The 22702-nt window shown below is 39.0% G+C and overlaps 2 protein-coding genes across 4 annotated transcripts in view; one reads left to right on the top strand and one right to left on the bottom strand.

Annotated features, from left to right (window-relative positions):
• CA10 (carbonic anhydrase 10) overlaps nt 1–22702 on the top strand; it is an 836053-nt gene that overhangs the window by 598648 nt on the left and 214703 nt on the right. The gene's annotated exons all lie outside the window — the stretch shown is intronic.
• On the bottom strand, nt 2711–3383 carry LOC138414608 (protein MIS12 homolog). The gene has a single exon (XM_069542360.1). The coding sequence runs from the start codon at nt 3381–3383 to the stop codon at nt 2763–2765; it is 621 nt and encodes a 206-aa protein (XP_069398461.1). The 3' UTR covers nt 2711–2762.

The following is a 22702-nucleotide window of genomic DNA, read 5'->3' as shown; positions in this document are numbered from 1 at the left end:
ATTTATTTGAGATTTTTCTTGCCTCTTGAAGTAGGATTGTATTGCTATTAACTTTCCTCTTAGAGCTGCTTTTACTGCATCCCATGCATTTTGGTTCATCATGTTTTCACTGTGATTTGTCTCTAGGTTTTTTTTTTTTTCTCTTTGATTTCTTCAGTGATCTCTTGGTTATTTAGTAGCACACTGTTTAGCCTCCATGTGTTTGTGATCATTAAGGTTTATTTTTCCCCCAGTAACTGATATCTAACCTCATAGCTTTGTGGCCAGAAAAGATCCCTGAGATGATTTCAATTATCTTAAATTTCAAGGATCTTTTTTATGTGACCCATGATGTAATCTGTCCTGAAGCAAGTTTTATGTGCTCTCAAGAAGAAAGCATGTTTTGCTACTTCTATATGAAATATATTGTAAATATCAATTAAGTGTATTTAAATATCAATTAAGTCTACTCAGATATCAATTAAGTCTTGTATTATTTGCAACTGGTGTTTCTTTAATAATTTTCTGCCTGGAGGACATTTCCATTGGCCCAAGTTGGGTGTTAAACTCATCCACTATTGTGTTGCTGTTGGTTTCCCCTTTTATGGATTTGTTTTATTATTATTAGAGTTATTATATACATTATTATTATATACATTTATATGTATATATATTATCATTACATATTAACCTTTGCCTTATGTATTGAGGTCAGAGAAGGCGATGGCACCCCACTCCAGTACTCTTGCCTGGAAAATCCCATGGACGGAGGAGCCTGGTAGACTGCAGTCCATGGGGTCGCGAGGAGTTGGACATGACTGAGTGACTTCCCTCTCACTTTTCACTTTCCTGCATTAGAGAAGGAAATGGCAAGTCACTCCAGTGTTCTTGCCTGGAAAATTCCAGGGATGGGAAGCCTGGTGGGTTGCCTTCTATGGGGTCAAGCAGAGTCGGATATGACTTAGCTTATGTATTGAGGTGCTCCTATGTTGGGTCCATAATTATTTAGAATTTTAATATCTTCTTGGATTGATCCCTTGATCATTATGTAGTGTCCTTTCTTTTTCTATTTTAACAGTCTTTATTTTAAAGTCTATTTAGTCTGATAAAAGTGTTGCGACTTCAACTTTCTTTTGACTTCCATTTGCATGGAATATCTTTTTCTCTCCCCTCATTTTCAATCTGTGTGTGTCCCTGGGTCTGAAATGGGTCTCACAGATAGCGTATATACAGATTTTATTTTTGTATCCATTGAGCCATTCTGTGTCTTTTGGTTTGAATATTTAATCCATTTACATTTAAGGTAATTATCAATATTTATATTCCTATTACCATTTTAATTGTTTTTATAAGTTTTTTCCTTCTCTTGTATTTCCTGACTAGAGAAGTTCCTTTAGCATTTGTTGCAAAGCTGGTCTGCTGCTGCTAAGTCACTTCAGTTGTGTCTGACTCTGTGTGACCCCATAGATGGTAGCCCACCAGGCTCCCCCGTCCCTGGGATTTTCCAGGCAAGAGTACTGGAGTGGAGTGACATTGCCTTCTCCGAAAGCTCATCTGGTGGTACCGAATTTTCTTGGTTGTAGGTTTTTCTCTTTCATTACTATAAATATATTCTGCCACTCCACTCTTGCCTGCAGAATTTCTGTTGAAAGTTCAGCTGTTAACCTTATGTGGATTCCCTTGTATGTTATTAGCTGATTTTTCCCTTGCTCCTTTTATTTTTTTTTAATATACTGATGAATATTTAATTGCAAATATGAATACCCTGAGTTACACTTCTATATAAAGGAAAAACTTCAAATTCTCTTCTTTAGGAAGACATGGAAGCCAAGTAATACCTTAGGAGCAGCTATTGCCATTTCTCCCCTTTCCATGGGTGATCTAACATTTTACATGGATTAGTTACAAAAGGAAATATTAAGTTCCATCGAATTTAAGCACAAAATACAGCTAAAATTTATCACTCAGACTTTCTATGACTGTGAATAAATAAGTTTATTAAATATTAGGTTAAAGACAGAATCCAAAACTAACTGAAATATGACCACACACAAAAAATGGTACATATACCTAATAGTCAGTTTTTATAATCTTTGCAATTCAGTATGTTCCAGGCTTCCTTTTCTATGCCAGTAAGATGATTCATTTTTTGTCCCATGTCTTCCATTGCTGGGCTCTAAGACATTAAACTCTTTAACATCATCAAGGATTTATCTTGGAAACAAACAACTTCTTTCTTCTTTCTAAAGGTCATGGTTGTTTTTTCTGCTACTTGCTTCTTTCAGCTAGTTATTAACTTCCTCATGTAAGAAGAAAACTTGCTGGGCAAGAACAAGCAGTCTGTGTTGGCTGTCCCACAATGTGGTGGCTGGTTAGTAAAGAAGACACCCACTTAACCTTTGTGTCATTTCGTTTCATCCAAAGAGCAAGTCAAAAAGGTCAAGGTTATAAAGAACTGATGACCAAGGTAAAACTTTTACAAATATCTTTGAATGGCCAGGGAAAGCTTAACTTCTTCAGTCATGTCCCCAAATGGGTTCTTAATGAACCAAGAATCCCTTTCCACCCATTACAGACCTCTAAGCACCGATGCTTCAAAGATTAGTTCAACATAAAACATAGATGCTTCAGGAGACTGGACTAAAACAGGAGGATGTGAAATATAAGAAAGCGTGAAAAAAGAAACCATCCCCAAATTATGCAGTTCACTAGGATTAAGAATATCATCGATATAAATCCCGTACCAGTCCACCTTTTGAGAAACTCCTTTTCCTATTAAAAAATCAAGATATTTTCAATCGTTTGCTTTCCTTTTCCACATTCTTTCTGATATTCCGGAGTTTTCCAGAGTTCTGGATCAGGAACACCAAGCCCTCCCTAAAATCACTAGCCCCATGGTCTCTGCCAACATTTTCAAGTTCATGAAACAGAGACAATGTCTGTTTGAGTTTGGCCTGAACGATTTTTTGCTTTTCTAATTCTGCAAGAAGGGCCTGCTTAGTGCACAATTCAGTCTTATACTTCTTCTGTAATTGTTCAATTTCTTTTTGGAGAAAGTGGAATTCTTCCTCATTGTAAGAATGTGTCTCCTGAGATTTATCTTCTGGAAGCAAGACGTTTGGGGGAATCTGCAAAATCAACTGTAAGAAGAGCTGCTCCATTTTGCCAAAAAGGTTATCAAAACGTCCTTTCATGAAGTAAATAAACTTTTCTGTGTACTTGCGAATCTGGACTGGGCTAATCTCACAGTCTGGGATGCCATCCAGCTTCTTTAGAATAACCTGTTCAACATCCTGCATCACCTCAAACAGGTAGTCTTGAAAGGCAATGTATATCCTAAGCATGAAAGTCTGTGGTGTAAAGCCAAAGAACTGGGCCTCATAGGTCATTGGATCAACAGACATCTTGGTGTTTTGTTTGTTTTTTACTTTGTTAATTTTGATTGTGAACACCCCCACGCGACTATAAGAGTGATGAATTCGACCAAACACCAGTTTCCTGCCACCTCCTTTATACCACTGCAGGCTGCCAGAGATAGGTGGCGCGGTTGACTCCCCCAGATTCTGACCGCTCCTTTGCTGCTTTTAATAATTTTTTCTTTGTGTTTAATTTTTGTTAGCTTGATTAATATGTGTTTTAACTTGTTTCTGTTTGGGTTTATCCTGTATGGGACTCTGCAATTCCTGGACTTGACTGATTATTTTCTTTCCCACATTAGGGAAGTTTTTGATTATAACTACTTCAGACCCTTTCTCTTTCTCTATCCTTCTGGTACCAATATAATGCAAATGTTAATGCGTTTGATATTGTCCCAGAAATCTCTGAGTGAATCTGTCCTCATTTCTTTTCTTTTCTTTTTTCTTTATCCTATTCTGTGGCAGTGATTTCTACTACTCTGTCTCCAGTTCACTTATTCTTTTGCATCAGTAATTCTGCGATTAACTCCTTCTAGTATATTTTTCATGTCAGTTATTGTATTGTTTACCTCCGTTGGTTTGTTCTTTAAATTTTCTAACTTTTTGTTAAACTTTTCTTGTATCTTGTAACTTTCTGTGCTTTCACATTTTTTTCTGAGATTTTGGATCATCTTTATTATTATTTCTTTGAATTTGTTTTCGGATACATTGCCTATCTCTGCTTCATTTGGCTATTCTTCCACATATTTACCTTGTTCCTTTGTTTGAAGCATATTTCCCTGTTGACTCATTAGTCTGAATTTTGGTGTTTGCGGTCTACTTTCCATGGGCTGCAGCATCATAATTCCTCTTTCTTCTGATGTCTTCTCCCTGCTAGGTGAGATTGATCCAGGGGTTTGTGTAGGCTTCTTGGTTTCTGCCCTTTCATTGGTGGAACTGGATCTTGTCCCTCTGATAGGCAGGAAGTGTCAAATGGTGTTTTTGAGGTGGCTGTGAACTATGTATGACTTTAGGCAGCCTGTCTTTTGATGGGTGGGGCTGTGTTCCTGTCTTGGTGGTTTTTTGGTCTGAAGCTTTCTAGCTCTTGAGCCTGTAGGTTTAGGGATGGCCTGGTCTTGGTGCTGAAATGTGGACCTCTAGGAGATCTCACTCTGATCAATATCCCCTGGAGCTTCTGCTACCAGTGTCCTTGCCCTCGCAGTGAGTGATAGTTGACTGTCACCTGTCCAGGAGAACCCCTAAGACCCTTAGGTAGGTGTAGCCCAGGTTCCTATGCAGATACTGCTTTGTGCTGGGTTCCAGTGTATATGAGACTTTGTGTGCATCCTCCAAGAGCAGAGTTTCTGTTTCGCCCAGCCCTGTGGAGTTCGTGCACTCAGGATCTATTTGTCTTCAATGTTAAATGCTCTGGGGTTGCTCTGCCTGATATCAGATCTTCAGACTTCCTTGGAAGACTATTTTATGTGGGAACACATCTGTGTAGGGTTTAATATTTTTTGGTGTGAGGTGTTTTTGTTTTTGTTTTTGTTTTTAATGATATGCCTGCCACCTCTTTACTCAGTCTATGCTGGCCATTATCCCCTTTGTAGGAGGCGTGACATATTGTGACCCAAGCTTGCTCTGGGCATTGAGAAGGGCCTCTTCTTTCACTATGTGGTTGTCACTGCCCTGTCAGGGGTGGGTTCTGCTCCCTAGTTTTTGGAGTAGAAGCCTTCATATCAGTTTCTTTGTGTTTCTGATCTGCAGTGATAGGTAGGTGAAACTGGGGCTCCAACTGGGAGGGAAGGTGCTGAGTATTCCTTTTGTGGAGCTGTTCAACTGTGGGTATATTCTGTTGTCACCTTTCACTTGTGTGAGCTCTCAGATTATACTATTGTTGGGACTTCTCTCAGTCCCACCTTAACTATGATTTACCAGCAATTGACTGTAGGTGTTATTTTCACCAGGCCACCAGTATAGATTCAATTGAAGTCTAATCTCAGGATTGCAACAATCATGGATCTGAACCTGCTGTTGGTGTTATGGGGGGCAACTCTGACTCTGTCCTGGCCCAACCCTCATGTGTATGTGCCCACAAAGTCCCCAGATACTAAAGCTTAAAGCTATTTGCATCTTGATTGCAAGAACATTCATTGTCCATTTAGATCTTCTGTAGGCAATGAGTTTACAAGGACAGTCACAGGGGTGTCAGTTCATTTCTTGGGCAACTGTGAGAAGTGATTTCAGCTTTTCTTCCTTAGCTGCATGTCCCCTGGAGTACAGCTGTGTGGTTGCAATCCCACATCTATGTGTGGGCCACCCACAGGAGTTTGCTCTTGAGGTTGCCGTGAAGCACGAGTCCACCCCAGTGAAGAAAGAGCATGGAGACAGCATAGTATGTTGGATAAAGGACACATTTTGGCTAATGGTGGCAAAACTCCCCTTTTAGTGCTCCCATCCCTTTAGCATCCAATGGATCCTGGGGTATTATCCCAAAGAAAGCCATTCACCGTTTTAAAAGATTATGAACAAGCTAAATATTAATACTAGTCAGTTGAGCTATTTCAAATCCTAAAAGATAATGCTGTGGCCAAAGGACTGGAAAAGGTCAGTTTTCATTACAATACCAAATAAAGGCAATGCCAAAGAATGTTCAAACTACTGCACAATTGTATTCATTTCACATGCTTTCAAGGTAATGCTCAAAATACTTCAAACTAGGCTTCAACAGTATGTGAAACAAAACTTCCAGATATACAGCTGGACTTAGAAAAGGCAGAGGAACCAGAGATCAAATTGGCAACATCTATTGGATCATAGAAAGAGCAAAGGAATTCCAGAAAAACATCTACTTCTGTCTCATTGACTACGCTAAAGCCTTTGACTGTGTGCATCACACACACACACACACACACAAACTGTGGAAAATTCTGAAAGAGACTGGAATACCAGACCACCTTACCTGCCTCCTGAGAAACCTGTATGCAGGCCAAGAAGCAACAGAACATAGAACTATTGACTGGTTCAAAATTGGGAAAGGAGTATGTTAAAGCTATATATTGTCACCTTGCTTACTTAACTTATATGCAGAGTACATCATGCAAAATGCTGGGCTAGATGAAGCACAAGCTGGAATCAAAACTGCTGGGAGAAATATCAATAATCTCAGATATGCAGATGATATCACTCTAAAAAAGTGATATTACTTTCTGAAGAAAAACTAAAGGGCCTCTTGATGAAAGTGAAAGAGGAGAGTGACAAATCTGGCTTAAACTTCAGCGGACAAAAATGAAGATCATGGTAATTGGTCCCATAACTTCAGAGCAAATAGATGGGGGAAAATGGAAACAGTGACAGATTTTATCTTCTTGGACTCCAAAATCACTGTAGACAGTGACTTGCAGCCATGAAATTAAAAAACAAATCAAATCAAAACAAACAAACAAAAACACTTGCTCCTTGGAAGAAAAGCTGTGACAAAACTAGACAGCATATTAAAAGCATAGATATCACTTTGCTGACAAGGCCCATAGAGTCAAAACTATGGCTTTTCCAGTAGTCATGTACAGATGTGAGATTTGGGCCATAAAGAAGGCTGAGCACTGAAGAGTTGATGCTTTCTTACTGTGGTGTTGGAGAAGACTCTTGAGAATCTCTTGGACAGCAAGGCAATGAAACCAGTCAATCTTAAAGGAAATCAACTCTGAATATTCATTGGTAGATGGATGCTGAAGCTGAAGCTCCAATACTTTGGCCACCCAATGCAAAGAGCCAGCTCACTGGAAAAGAGCTTGATGTAGGGAAAGATTGAGGGCAAGAGGAGAAGGGGGCAACAGAGGATGAGATGTTGGATGTTTGACTCAACAGACCTGAGTTTGAGCAAACTCCAAGAAAGTGAAGGACAGGGATGGAAGCCTGGTGTGCTACAGTCCATTGGATCACAAAGAGTTGGATATGACTGAGTGACTGAATAACAACAACAATCCAAATAATATTTTCTCATTGAGTTGCCCTAACAAATGGCAAGAACAGATGGCATTCATTATAAAGATATGAAAATGTTATTTTCTTTTAAAAATAAAAAAATAAAAAGAACCTGCACATAACTGCAGACTATTTTGAGAGCAGCCCTGGGAAAGTTGTTGTGGAAAGAAACAGTTTGTTTTGAATTTTCCCTGTTCAGTCTGGTCCTGTCATCAGTTTTCCTCAATAGCCTTTTTCTAAATGCAATGATCTCTCAAAGTTGAGTTCTGAGACAAGTTTGACTTTCTTTTCTTCTAAGACAAAAGGAAGCACAAATTACATACCCACTATGTTCTATGTACTAACCACAGTGTAGACTCACAAGGCTCATCTCTACATTATTTTAAAAACATTAAAGAAATTTTACTACAAAGTTAATGTGGCAGCAGTGAGGAAAATGTCCCTATGATCAGTTTGGATTTGTTGTAATGCCAGACTCTGAATTTTGAGTCAAGGACCTGACATCATAAATGTCGCTATCTGTGTAAGTACACAACAGAAAAGTCCCAGTCAGAAATTTTCGATAGAAAGATATGCACTAAGATCAATAGAGCAATATTTTATGAAATTCAATTTATCGGAAGATTTGACATTTTAAAAATGATGGAATGTCTTATTTATAGGCAAGTGTGGAATCTTCAGAAATGTTTGGTGCAGTGAATACTAGAGCCCAAAACTGTCTTGAAATTTTCCACTCTTGAAAGAAGACAGTGATGGAGAGTTACTTTTGAAAGCTGAATCCCAATTTCAAACCTTCATTGTCACGGTAAAAGCAAACCAACATTCCTAGACAAAATGAAACTATCATTTGCAATAAGTTTTCAGAATCACTTCTACCAAAACCAAAATTAAAAAAAAAAAAAAAAGGCAAAAACCTAGTTTATCTCTACAAGTGAGTACAGCATACAAAAAGATTAGCCTTTAAATTTATCCCTATGCTAATCATCTCCCAAATGAAATTGAAACAAATTAAAACTCATAGTCACTTAGATCACAGCCTTGTCTGACTCAATGAAATTATGAGCCATGTTGTGTAGGGTCACCCAAAATAGACAGGTCATGGTGGAGAGTTCTGACAAAATGTGGTCCACTGGGAAGGGAGCAGAAGGGAAGGGAATGACAAACCAGTTCAGTAGTCTTGCCTTGAGAACCCCATGAACAGTATGAAAGGCAAAAAGACATGACACTGAAAGATGAATTCCCCAGATCGGTAGGTGTCCAATATGCTACTGGAGAAGAGTGGAGAAATAGCTCCAGAAGGGATGAAAAGGCTGAATCAAAGTGAAAACAATGCCCAGTTGTGGATGCGACTGTTAATGGAAGTAAAGCCCAAGGTTGTAAAAAACAATATTTCATAGGAACCTGCAATGTTAGGTCTATGAATCAAGGTAAATTGGAAGCAATCAAACAGGAAACAGCAAGAGCGAACATCAATATTTTAAGAATCAGTGAACTAAGATGAAATGGAATGGGTGAATTTAATTCAGATGACCATTATATCTACTACTGTGGGCAAGAATCCCTTAGAAGAAATGAATTAGTCCTCATAGTCCACAAAGAGTTCAAAATGTAGTACTTTGGTGCAATCTCAAAAACAATGATGCTAATCAACCACTAGGGTTGAAGAAGCTGATGTTGAATGGTTCTATGAAGAACTACAAGACCTCCTAGAACTAACACCAAAAAAAGATGTCCTTTCCACCATAGAGAACTGGAATGCAAAAGTAGGAAGTCAAGAGATACCTGGAGTAACAGGTAAGTTTGACCTTGGAGTACAGAATAAAACAGGGTAAAGTCTAAAAAGGTTTTGCCAAGAGAATGCATTGGTCATTGCAAAACCCTTTTCCAACAATACAAGAGATGACTTTACACATGGACATCACCAGATAATCAATTCCAAAATGAGACTGATTATATATTTTTATCCAAAGATGGAGAAGCTCTATATAGTCAGCAAAAACAAGACCAGAAGTTGACTGTGGCTCAGATCATAAACTCCCTATTGTCAAATTCAGACTTAAATTGAAGAAAGTAGGGAAAACCATTAGATCATTCAGTATGACTTAAATCGTATCCCTTACAATTATACAGTGGAAGCGACAAATAGATTCAAGGGATTAGATCTGATAGATAGAGTGCCTGAAGAACTATGGATAGGGGTTTGTAACATTGTACAGGAGGCAGTGATCAAAACAATCTCCAAGAAAAAGAAATGCAAAAAGGCAAAACGGTTATCTGAAGAGGTGTTGCAAATAGCTGATAAAATAAGAGAAGCTGAAGACAAAGGAGAAAAAGAAAGACATATCAATCTGAATGCAGAGTTCCAAAGAATAGCAAGGAGAGATAAGAAAGCCTTCCTCAGTGACCAATACAAAGAAAGAGAGGAAAACAATAGAATGGGAAAACCTAGAGATCTCTTCAAGAAAATTAGAGATACCAAGGGAACACTTCATGCAAAGATGGGCTCAATAAAGGACAGACATGGTATGGATCTAACAGAAGCAGAAGCTATTAAGAAGAGATGGCAAGAATACACAGAAGAATTATACAAAAAAGATCTTCATGACCCAGATAACCACAATAGCATGATCACTCACCTAGAAACAGACATCTTGGAGTGCAAAGTCCTTTAGGCCTCATGAAGCATCACTATGAACAAAGCTAACGGAGGTGACGGAATTAGAGCTATTTCAAATCCTAAAAGATGATGTTGTGAAACTGCTGCACTCAATATGCCAGCAAATTTGGAAAACTCAGCAGTGGCCACAGGACTGGAAAATGACAATTTTTATTACAATCCCAATAGATTGGTTCCAAATTGAGAAACAAGTATGTTAAGGCTATGCTGTCACCTTGCTTATTTAACTTATGTGCAGCATACATCATGTGAAATGCCAGACTGGATGAAGCATAAGCTGAAATTAAGATTTCACAGATAAATATCAATAACCTCAGGTATGCAAATGACACCACCCTTATGACAGAAAGTGAAGAGGAACTAAAGAGCCTCTTGATGAAAGTGAAAGAGGAGAGTGAAAAAGCTGGCTTAAAACTCAACAATCAAAAAACAAAAATCATGGAATCTTGTTCTGTTCCTTCATGGCACATAGGCAGAAAAACAATGGAAACTTTGATACCTTGATTTTCTTGGGGTCCAAAATCACTACAGATGTTGACTGCAGCCATGAAATTAAAAGTCTTTTGTTCCTGGATGAAAAGCTATGACAAACTTAGGCAACATATTAAAAAGCAGAGACATTACTTTGCTGCCAAAGGTCCACCTAGTCAAAGCTATGGTTTTTCCAGTAGTCATGTATGTATGTGAGAATTGAATCATAAAGAAAGCTGAGAGCCAAAGAATTGATGCTTTTTAACTGTAGTGTTGGGGAAGACTCCTGACAGTCCCCTGGAAAACAATGAGATCAAACCAGTCAATCCCAAAGGAAATCAGTTCTGAACATTCACAGGAAGGATTGATGCTGAAGTTGAAGCTCTAATACTTTGGGCACCCGAAGCGAAGATCTGATGCATTGCAAAGACTCTGATGCTGGAAAAAGATTGAAGGCAGGAGCAGAAGAGGATGACAGAGGGTGAGAAGGTTGGATGGCAACATCGACTTGATAGACATGCAATTTAGCAAGCTTTGGAAGTTGGTGATGAATAAGGTAGCCCGGCAGACTGCAATCCACGGTTTGCAAAGTGTCAGACATGACTGTGCAACTGAACTGCACTGATCCTAGACTGAATTCTGTAACAGAAAAATGGCACAAGTGGAAAATCTGATGAAATCCAAATAAAACCTATAGTTTAGTAGTAGTGATGAACCAATGTTAATTTCTTAGCTGTGACAAGTGTACAGTGGTTATATATGTGAACATTAAAGAAATGTGGGTGGGGATAACAGAAGCAGAAGATATTAAGAAGAGGTGGCAAGAATACACAGAAGAACTGTACAAAAAAGTTCTTCACGACCCGGATAATCATGATGGTGTGATTGCTCATCTAGAGCCACACATCCTGGAATGTGAAGTCAAATGGGCCTTAGAACGCATCACTGTGAACAAAGCTAGTGGAGGTGATGGAATTCCAGATAAACTATTTCAAATACTGAAAGATGATGCTGTGAAAGTGCTGCACTCAATATGCCAGAAAATTTGGAAAACTCAACAGTGGCCACAGGACTGGAAAAAGTCAGTTTTCATTTCAATCCCAAAGAAATACAATGCCAAAAAATGCTCAAACTACTGCACAATTGCGCTCATCTCACATGCTAGTAAAGTAATGCTCAAAATTCTCCAAACTAGGCTTCAGCAATATGTGAACCATGAAATTCCTGATGTTCAAGCTGGTTTTAGCAATGGCAGAGGAACCAGAGATCAAATTGCCAACATCTGCTGGATCATGGAAAAGGCAAGAGTGTTCCAGAAAAACATCCATTTCTGCTTTATTGACTATGCTAAAGCCTTTGACTGTGTGAATCACAATAAATTGTGGAAAATTCTGAAAGAGATTGGAATACCACACCACCTGACCTGCCTCTTGAGAAATCTGTATGAAGGTCAGGAAGCAACAGTTAGAACTGTACATGGAACAACAGAGTGGTTCCAAATAGGAAAAGGAGTACGTCAAGGCTGTATATTGTCACCTTGCTTATTTAACTTCTATGCAGAGTACATCATGAGAAATGCTGGACTGGAAGAAACACAAGCTGGAATCAAGATTACCAGGAGAAATATCAATAACCTCAGATATGCAGATGACACCACCCATATTGCAGAAAGTGAAGAGGAACTGAAAAGCCTCTTGATGAAAGCGAAAGAGGAGAGTGAAAAAGTTTGCTTAAAGCTCAACATTCAGAAAACAAAGATCATGGCATCCGGTCCCATCACTTCATGGGAAATAGATGGGGAAACAGTGTCAGACTTTACTTTTGGGGGATCCAAAATCATTTCAGATGGTGGCTGCAGCCATGAAATTAAAAGACACTTACTCCTTGGAAGGAAAGTTATGACCAACCTAGATAGCATATTCAAAAGCAGAGACATTACTTTGCCGACTAAGGTCTATCTAGTCAAGGCTATGGTTTTTCTTGTGGTCATGTATGGATGTGAGAGTTGGACTGTGAAGAAGGCAGAGCGCCAAAGAATTGATGCTTTTGAACTGTGGTGTTGGAGAAGACTCTTGAGAGTCCCTCGGACTGCAAAGGGATCCAGCCAGTCCATTCTGAAGGACATCAACCCTGGGATTTCTTTGAAAGGAATGATGCTAAACCTGAAACTCCAATATTTTGGTCACCTCATGCGAAGAATTGACTCATTGGAAAAGACTCTGATGCGGGGAGGGATTGGGGGCAGGAGGAGGAGGGGACGACCGAGGATGAGATGGCTGGATGGCATCACTGACTCGATGGACATGAGTCTGAGTGGACTCCGGGAGTTGGTGATGAACAGGGAGGCCTGGTTTGCTGCGATTCATGGGGTCGTAAAGAGTCGGACACCACTGAGCGACTGAACCTAACTAAACTGATACAATAACTCTCTATTCTCTCTTTGCAACTCTTCCCTAAACCTAAACTTATTCCCAAATTTAAAGATTATTTAAATATCTAAGAGGATCAAATCCAGAAATCACTGAGGAAGAGAAATGAAATACAGTAAAGAAGGGAGACATGGAATCCATCCATAGGCATGAATATGGTGCTCCCTTCTCCTGTTATTTGCTGTCCCTCTGTTTAAGTTCTTAACCTACCTGAGCCTCAGTTTTTTCATCTTTAAAAATGTAGTGTCATAATTAAACAATCTTCATCTAATCATTATGATGATTAAATGACATAACATATAAAACAAACTTACAGATAGTAAATATCCAGTGTACATTAGTTGAATTTAGTAAAGACCAAGATAAGTATCAAAAACTGAAAAAGATATATATTTTTAAAATTAAATCTGGGAAATCTTTGTCAAGCCACCTCCCATAACTTCTAGACAACCAGGAAAATCTCATTTCAAGGACAAGAAAAGTTGATAGGCATTGCCAGTGTTGCCTATCAGGGACTTCTGGCAATAATTTGAATTTGGCATAATCAATTTCTCGCCTTAAATAAACACCCCAATTAATGTATTATTATTACAACCCTTTGACTTATTGAAATATTCCTTTTCCACAAATTTACTTCCAAGTTATTTGAATTAATAGCAATCTTAATTGGGGCTTCCCTGGTGGCTCAAATGGTAAAGCATCTGTATGCAATGTGGGAGACCCACGTTCAATCCCTGTGTGGAGAAGATCCCCTGGAGGAGGAAATGGCAACCCAGTCCAGTACTCTTGTCTGGAAAATCCCATGGACGGAGAAGCCTGGTAGGCTATAGTCCATGGGGTCACATAGACTCAGACACAGCTGAGTGATTTCACTTTCTCTTTCATTTTCTTTATTTCCTAAGTAAGTTCCTCTCAAGGTAAGAATTGCTTCATGGGAAAGAATTATGATTTTTATTTTTTCTTCTCTCTGGTTTTAGAGAAATAAAAAGAAAAAAGCAAAAATTAGCAAACTGTTATTTATTTATCTTCCAATCTCCTTTGAAATGGATAGACTGCCAAACAAACTAAATGCCATTTAAGGAAACTACGCCTCAGATAAGTTGAGCAACCTGCCCAATACCACCCAGCTAAGAACAGATAAATCAGCTTGAACCTGACTTTAAGAGCTGTTCTCTTTCCTCTATGTTACCTGTCCTCTCCCCTAGAGCCAAGCAGAAGGATACTAGTGAACTCAGCTCTCATATCTGGTTTTCCCCTCCAAATCAGAGCTTCCTAATATGATTGGGCAGCATGTCAGAGGATCAACTACTCCTGCAAGGAGACTTGTGAAAAATTTATTCCATCTACTTCTGTATTTAAAATCAAATAGTTATCTTTTCACTCTTGAATGTAGATTATAGAATCAAGCAAGCCTGACCATGAAGCCCTTGCTCTTAAACGAGCTACTGAATGTGGAACTTCTTAAAAAGATACTCACTGGGCTGGGTTGCCCTTGCCCCCATCACCACTAAGTGCCTGGTTCTTCATACACTGTATGGGCAACTCCAAATCAGTATGAATTCCAAGCATCTTTTCTTGCTTCCCAACCTAGATCCTGCACTCTTTTCCCATCCAGCACTCCTGTTTTTTGATTGAGTTTCACTTACCTTAAGTAAAAGATTCCATGCATCTTCAGTTTAGATTTCGCTCTTGATACTACTTACCTAGTAGTAACCTCAGCTTCTTTATTCAAGTATGATTTTAGGGCTCTCAGACTATATATTCTTGACTTTTCCAGGTATGTATTTGTCTGTCTGGCTTGAGTCAACTCAGCCCCTTGAAACCTTTCCTAGAGCCCTCACAGCTTCCTGACTTTCCTGGTGGATTGCCTGAGCCCAAGACACACACACGCACAGACACAGCTATCTGACTTGCAAGCATTCATTAGCATTAAATACTAACTTTTAGGAATAACCAGCCTTCTTTTTACAAGTAAATCAGAGATTGCCACATTGATGCAGTAATGGAAATGTAATGAAGGAATTTATAGTCCTTGAAAGATACTCTCTGCCACACAAACCCCATGGGACATCTCCAGATAGTAAGTACAGCTCCATGCCTTCATTAACTCCGGCCCGTAGTTATCTCAGGAGGACCAGGACTCTGCAGTTCTCCATATTAAAAGTGTATTTCCTTACAAAAAGAACTGTGCTTTATTGAATTGCATTATTTTGATCACTGGAAATTGGCATATTGGGCTCATTATTTAGGAAGTTGTGTAGTTAATTTGTGAGGTTTCCTCAGATCCTGTCCCAGACCACTCACTGATGGAGCTAAACAGCCCACAATGAACTAGAAGTAAGTTACTCTGGCAGGGTTCCACTGTATATCTCTCATTAAAGAGATAATGAACAGAAAACTTTCCTGGTGCAGATATTGCTTGCCACCCCTTGCTCCCCTCTCCCACCTCAAAATGATTTTGGTTTATTGTAACCTGATACCATTTGCTGGGCAGTCTTATTCTGCTCATTAGCATCATTTTTTCATTTAAAATGCTTCAGCTGCTAAGATGAAAAGGCAATCTGAGTCTTTGCCTTTACCTTTAATATTTAAAAGTGTTCAAACAGCCTTTTATAAAAAATCAAATATTGATGCTGCTACCTGTTGTATTTCAAAGTGAAGCAATTATACTTCAGGCAGTTCATGGCAAGGCTGTTTTTATTAGAAATGAGAATGGAGATGTTAAGGAGGAATATTTTCCCCTCTCTTTGGCCTCCCCCTTCTGCCCTGGATGGAAAGCTGGGAAGAGCATTTGGCTCCTATTAAAGTTCTGAGGCAGCCACCTGGAAACACATAGTGAGTGGGCTGACCAGGGACAGGGAGATGTGAGAAGCATCCTCAAAGGAGGTCCTGCAGAATAGTGAGGCGCCTGTGGAGCTTTATAGCCTGTGAGGCTATCAGCCAGTTTGCCCACAGGAGGCTGGCTTCCTTTAATCTCTGCAACCTATATTCCTGGAGAACAGCAATTCCTAGTGGGCTGGATAAAGCACAAGCTGGAATCAAGATTGCTAGAACTATCAATAACCTCAAATATGCAGATGACACCACCCTATGGCAGAAAGTGAAGAAGAACTAAAGAGCCCGTTGGTGAAAGTGAAAGAGAAGAGTGAAAAAGTTGGCTTAAAACTCAACATTCAGAAAACATATCATGACATCTGGTCCCATCACTTCATGGCAAATAGATGGGGGACCAATGGAAACAGTGGCAGACTTCATATTTTTGGGCTCCAAAATCACTGCAGATGGTGACTGAAGCCATGAAATTAAAAGATGCTTAGTTCTTGGAAGAAAAGCTATGACCAACTTAGCATATTAAAAAGCAGGGGCATTACTTTGCCAACAATGGTCCGTCTAGTCAAAGCAATGGTTTTTCCAGTGGTCATGTATGGATGTGAGAGTTGGACTATAAAGAAAGCTGAGCACCGAAGAATTGATGCGTTTGAAATGTGGTGTTGGAGAAGACTCTTGAGAGTCCTTTGGACTGCAAGGAGATCCAATCAGTCTATCCTAAAAGAAATCAGTACTGAATATTCTTTGGAAGGACTGATGTTGAAGCTGAAGCTCTAATACTTTGGCCATCTAATGGAAGATCTGACTCATTTGAAAAGATCCTGGTGCTGGGAAAGATTGAAGGTGGGAGGAGAAGGGGACGACAGAGGATGAGATGGTTGGATGGCATCACCAACTCGATGGACATGAGTTTCAGTAAGCTCCAGGAGTTGCAGATGGGCAGGGAGACCTGGCTTGTTGTAGTCCATGAGATTACAGAGAGTCAAACATAGTTGAGCAAATGATTGAACCGAATGGTTCCAAGCTGCCCTCTAGTTGCTGTTACCAGAAGCTATGAGCACCATACAGTCCTCATCTGGATTCAATAGTATCTAGCCCAGGACCTGCCCTGTGCCAAGGACCTGGAGTATTGAGGTGAATAAGACATGAAGCCTGTCCTAAAATTCCTCATAGTCCTTGGAGGGGAATTCATAGGCTGATAATTACAAAGCAGCATGTATGTATTTTTAGACAGGATGCCATGGGAATTCTGGACAAGACAGCTTCATCACCATGTCTATAAAGCAGGAGTCCCCAAACCCCAGGCCATGGACCAGTATGTCTATGGCCTGTTAGGAATCAGGCACCCACAACAGAGGTGAGCTATGGATGAGTGAGCAAAACTTCATCTGCAACTCCCATCGTTTACATTACACCTGATTCATTACCACCTCGAGTCAGAGGAAAAGGAGACACAACTCATTGTCTGATTGTGTAGGGGCTGCTCTCGCCCTATGAGCAATTAGGAGACAATTCTAAGTGTTTAGTTGAGAAACTGTGTGTCAATTTTAAAGATATACATTTTCTTTTCATATTTTAATATCTGTTTGTGATGTGTTCTATAATGATGGTGCTTGTAAATTTATTTGTATTATTTTTTATTTTCATTGTGAGACATAAAATCATGGTGCATTTAAAAAATCTATGACATCTGAGATTTGAGAAAATACAGTAAAATAAATGTTTAAATTAGGCAGTGAGTGAGGGGTAGAAAGGAAATAACAACATAAAATGTAGGGATATAGGAACAGAACTATGTATCAGCATGTAGAGAGAAGGGGACAGATTATAGAGACTTTGGGGAGGTGAGATTTTTAAAATAATGGTTGAATGATTGTATGTCAGAGACAAAGATGAGGAGAATTCCTCTTGTGTGTGTAGGTTGGGGGGGGACAGTTAGAAGAAACTAGTAAAAATAGGTTTTGCCCTATTACAGTTTCTTTTTAAAAAAGGTATATTAGTTACTCAGTCGTGTCTGACACTGTGCAATCTCATGGACTGTAGCTTGACAGGCTCCTCTGTCCATGGATTTCTTTAGGCAAGAATACTTGAGTGGGTAACCATTCCCTTCTCCAGGGGATCTTCTCAACCCAGAGGTTGATGAAAACCCAGTCTCCCTCATTATAGGCAGATCCTTTACCTTCTGAGTCACCAGTAGGGGGTCGCATAATAGAAAGGTGCTCTGAGATCACCTCATTAAAAAGAAATCTGCATAAGTTTTCAGTTGGTAGGATGATAGAAGCAGAACAGGGAAGGCATGTGTGAAAGAATTGGATGATTTCTTTTTGGCCCTCTGGGTTTAAGATGGCCTTCTCCCTATAGAAAACAGGAGCATAGCACTGCCTTTAATTTGCTCAAATTCATCTGTGAATATGCTCTTCTAGTATCAGCTACATCAATTGTACAAATAACTTTTGAGTCATTCATTTGAAATTGAAAGGTACTATTTGCTTCCCCATCCTGAATACCCAGAGAGATAATTTTAGGATCCATTACAAATAATCTTCACCTTCACAGCGCACACACACTGCACAGCCTTCCTTCGGTAGGCATTTTACTATATTAAGGATCCAAATTGGCTCATGTAAATGATGCTTTGGAGCCATGAAATATAATATCAGTTGCATAAAATTGGGCCATATATTTCTGAGATATTGTTATTATTGCAGTATTTATCATATCATCTCTAAGATGAGATTCTAATAGGTACTGTCAACCACTGAAATATTTATTTGGGGCTTTTACTCATTGGTGATTTTTAGATTTATTTCTATTAGTCAAAGACTGGGGAAGAGGGAGAAGAGGGTTTGCAGTGGTGGCAATGGTCGTTTGTATAATGATAAGCATTAGAGAGGAGAGAGAGATACAGAAATGTGGCAAATCAGAAGAATCAGTATAGCAGAACAGGACATGGCAGCAGGGATTTTTTTTTTTAACTTTGTTTTACTTTACAATACTGTATTGGTTTTGCCATACATTGACATGAATCCACCACGGGTGTATACAAGCTCCCAATCCTGAATCCCCCTCCCACCTCCCACCCCATATCATCACTCTGGATCATCCCCATGCACCAGCCCCAAGCATCCTGTATCCTGTATTGATCATAGACTGGCACTTCGTTTCTTACATGATAGTATACATGTTTCAGTGCCATTCTCCCTAATCATACCATGCTCTCCCTCTCCCTCAGAGTCCAAAAGTCCGTTCTATACATCTGTGTCTCTTTGGCTGTCTCGCATACAGGGTCATCATTACCATCTTTCCAAATTCCGTATATATGTGTCAGTATACTGTATTCGTGTTTATCTTTCTGGCTTACTTCACTCTGTATAATCGGCTACAATTTCATCCATCTCATTAGAACTGATTCAAATGTATTCTTTTTAATGACTGAGTAATACTCCATTGTGTATATGTACCACAGCTTTCTTATCCATTCATTTGCTGATGGATATCTAGGTTGTTTCCATGTCCTGGCTATTATAAACGGTGCTGCGATGAACATTGGGGTACATATGTCTCTTTCAATTCTGGTTTCCTCGGTGTGTATGCCCAGCAGTGGAATTGCTGGGTCATAAGGCAGCTCTATTTGCAATTTTTTTAAGAGGTCTCCACACTGTTTTCCATAGTGGCTGTACTAGATTGCATTCCCACCAACAGTGTAAGAGGGTTCCCTTTTCTCCACATCCTCTCCAGTATTTATTGCTTATAAACTTTTGGATCGCAGCCATTCTGACTGGTGTGAAGTGGTACCTCACTGTGGTCTTGATTTGCATTTCTCTGATAAGGAGTGATGTTGAGCATCTTTTCATGTGTTTGTTAGCCATCCCTATGTCTTCTTTGGAGAAATGCCTATTTAGTTCTTTGGCCCACTTTTTGATTGGGTCGTTTATTTTTCTGGAGTTGAGCTGCATAAGTTACTTGTATATTTTTGAGATTAGTTGTTTGCCAGTTGCTTCATTTGCTATTGTTTTCTCCCATTCAGAGGGCTGTCTTTTCACCTTACTTATAGTTTCCCTTGTTATGCAGAAGCTTTTAATTTTAATTAGATCCCATTTGTTTATTTTTGCTTTTATTTCCAGTATTCTGGGAGGTGGATCATAAAGGATCCTGCTGTGATTTATGTCGGGGAGTGTTTTGCCTATGTTCTCCTCTAGGAGTTTTATAGTTTCTGGTCTTACATTTAGACCTTTAATCCGTTTTGAGTTTATTTTTGTGTGCGGTGTTAGAAAGTGATCTAGTTTCATTCTTTTACAAGTGGTTGACCATTTCACCAGCACCACTTGTTAAAGAGATTGTCTTTACTCCATTGTATATTCTTGCCTCCTTTGTCGAAGATAAGGTGTCCATAGGTGTGTGGATTTATTTCTGGGCTTTCTATTTTGTATGGAAACACAAAAAACGTCGAATAGCCAAAGCAATCTTGAGAAAGAAGAACAGAACTGGAGGAATCAACTTGCCTGACTTCAGGCTCTACTACAAAGCCACAGTCATTAAGACAGTATGGTACTGGCACAAAGACAGAAATATAGATCAAAGGAATTTTTTTTTTTTTTAAGAAAAGTGTACTTTTCTAACATAATTTCACAGTATATTGGAAAGAGTGGGACAGATATGCCCTCAAATCTTTCCTTCTTTGCTCGCTGACTGTGCAGCCTCAAAAAATCCCTGAACATCTCCGAGCCTATGTTTTCTTTATCTATAATGGAGAGAACGTCACAGATTTTACAAACAATAAAAGGAGATGATCTGTGTAAGGCATTAGCTAGAAGTCTGTCACACCTCGGTCACAGGTTCCCCATGTCATCCCACCCTTGCTCCTGTCTCAGTCACTCTAGGAATACTAGTTCTTTCTTCCATTCCCTTTTGCACCTCTTATATTTTCCCATCCCCAGGTCTCTGCTATCCTAAGTATGTATGGACATCCCCAAGGCCCATTCCCAAGGCTCATTTCAGTGACAGCTCCTCTTGGAAACATCACTGGTGCTCCTGAATAGAAGTCATCTCTCTCTCCTCAAAGCCAGTGTATGCAGTCCACATGGGCTATTTCACATTTACCATCTCTGACACTCACAGTTCTGTGACATATTTGCCCTCACTGAGCCTCAGTTTCTTCATCAAAATGGTGATAATAAAATATATATATATATATATATATATATATATATATATATATATATATATATATATCTGTCTCTCAAGGCAGCAGCAAGGATCAAGTTGTTAATGCATGCACAGCAACAGACACATAGGCTTGACAGATGAGATTGATGCTGATACATTCATCACCGTAGATCTAGATGCGACCTCTAGTCAGAAAACCTAACTGTCTTGACTGCCTGTTTCTAGAAAGGACCCATTCTGTTTCTAGAAATTGGTGTCTTTTTTTTCACAGTCACCCCTCACTTTTTAGGGGCTACAGCAGTCAATGACAACAGTATGAATCCAATAAAATATTGGATTGTGCAAGTCGTCCTTGAATTTGACTTGTGGATTATATTTACTTATCAGCCAAAGACCTTAAGTCTTCCTTCCATGTCACAGGAAAGGTTCATTATGGTTGCAGAGCCACTGAAAATTGCAAAACACATAAAAACTGGACAATATGAAATGCAAACTGCACAGTTGTTAAGTGACAAGACAGTTTAACTAATGCTTTAATTAATACAAAATAAATGGCTTTCATGTATGAAACAAAGGCTATCTATTCCTGGGCGGAGAAGAAGCAGTGGGATAGCAGCACATGGGAGTTTTCCCATTTGTATTCACCAATATACCTGTGAGAAAAAAGGTTTCCCACTTTTATGTAATTTATCTTCTCATTTTATTTCATGATTTTCAGATTCAGCCAACTTCTTAGGAGGAGTATTAAAAAGTTTATAATTTAGATAACAGGGAGTTATACATCCTTAGTGAATAGTGCTAGGCAATGCATATCTGAGCTTCAAGGACAGTAGATTCTAAACACCAGCCTAGGTGACTGTCATATGTCTACTTTCATGCATGGTTGCTTCATAAATTTTACTATATGAATCACTAAAAAATAAAAGGAGAGGCAAATAAAAACCTGAACAGATAGTGAACTGTGTATGCAGGTGGGAAGCAGATACAACTTACTAATACCATGCTCCTAATTTATTCCTGGGGTGTTTAGTGCTCCTGAGTCTAGCTTCTCCAACAGCTGCCCAGTTTGCTCAATCCTTAATATGAAACTATGAGAAAGAATAGGTTAGAAAAGAACACTGACTAGGGTACCCTGTCCAATAAGGCAGTCACATGTGGATATTGCATACCTGAAATGCAGCAAGTCTGAATTGATATGTTCTTTGAGTGTAAAATACATACCGAATTTCAAAGACATTATAAAAAAGTGAAGTCAAACATCTCATTATTACTTTTGCATAGGTTGCATATTGAAGTAATATTTTGGATATATAGGATTAAACAAAATATGTTCTTATTTTTTTCTGTTTTTTTTTTTTCTTTTTACATGTAACTTTTCACTACTAGAAAATTTAAGATTGCAAATGTAATTTAGCTTCCTATTTCTATGGGAAGCTACTCTAGACTAGCTCCTGGGCCCACATCATAACCATTGTACCTCATCCAAGATGTAGCATTTGATGTGATTGTCCAAAGTGTATGTTATTTCAATTTAAAAATCCTTTTTTTTTTTTACTTATAAATTTAAAACAATACCAAAAAGCACAAGAGTGCAAAGTGAATTTTGTATCCTGTCTCTCCTTTCCCTGATTCCCATTGTTTTCTCCCCTCGAGGCAAGCATCACCTGATTTATCTTGTACACCCTTCCAGAGATACCCAGGACACTGCCTCCAAATGTCCCCACCATTTCCATCACACCTCACCTATCTCACTTATTTATGTTGCCCAATGA

The sequence above is a fragment of the Ovis canadensis genome, chromosome 11 (genome assembly GCF_042477335.2).
Source record: "Ovis canadensis isolate MfBH-ARS-UI-01 breed Bighorn chromosome 11, ARS-UI_OviCan_v2, whole genome shotgun sequence".
NCBI lineage: Eukaryota > Metazoa > Chordata > Mammalia > Artiodactyla > Bovidae > Ovis > Ovis canadensis.
This window is presented reverse-complemented; position numbering and strand designations above follow the sequence as displayed.

What these genes read in the sequence shown, in the direction of transcription:
- LOC138414608 (XM_069542360.1), bottom strand. Translation starts at nt 3,383, where the DNA reads ATGTCTGTTGATCCAATGACCTATGAGGCCCAGTTCTTTGGCTTTACA.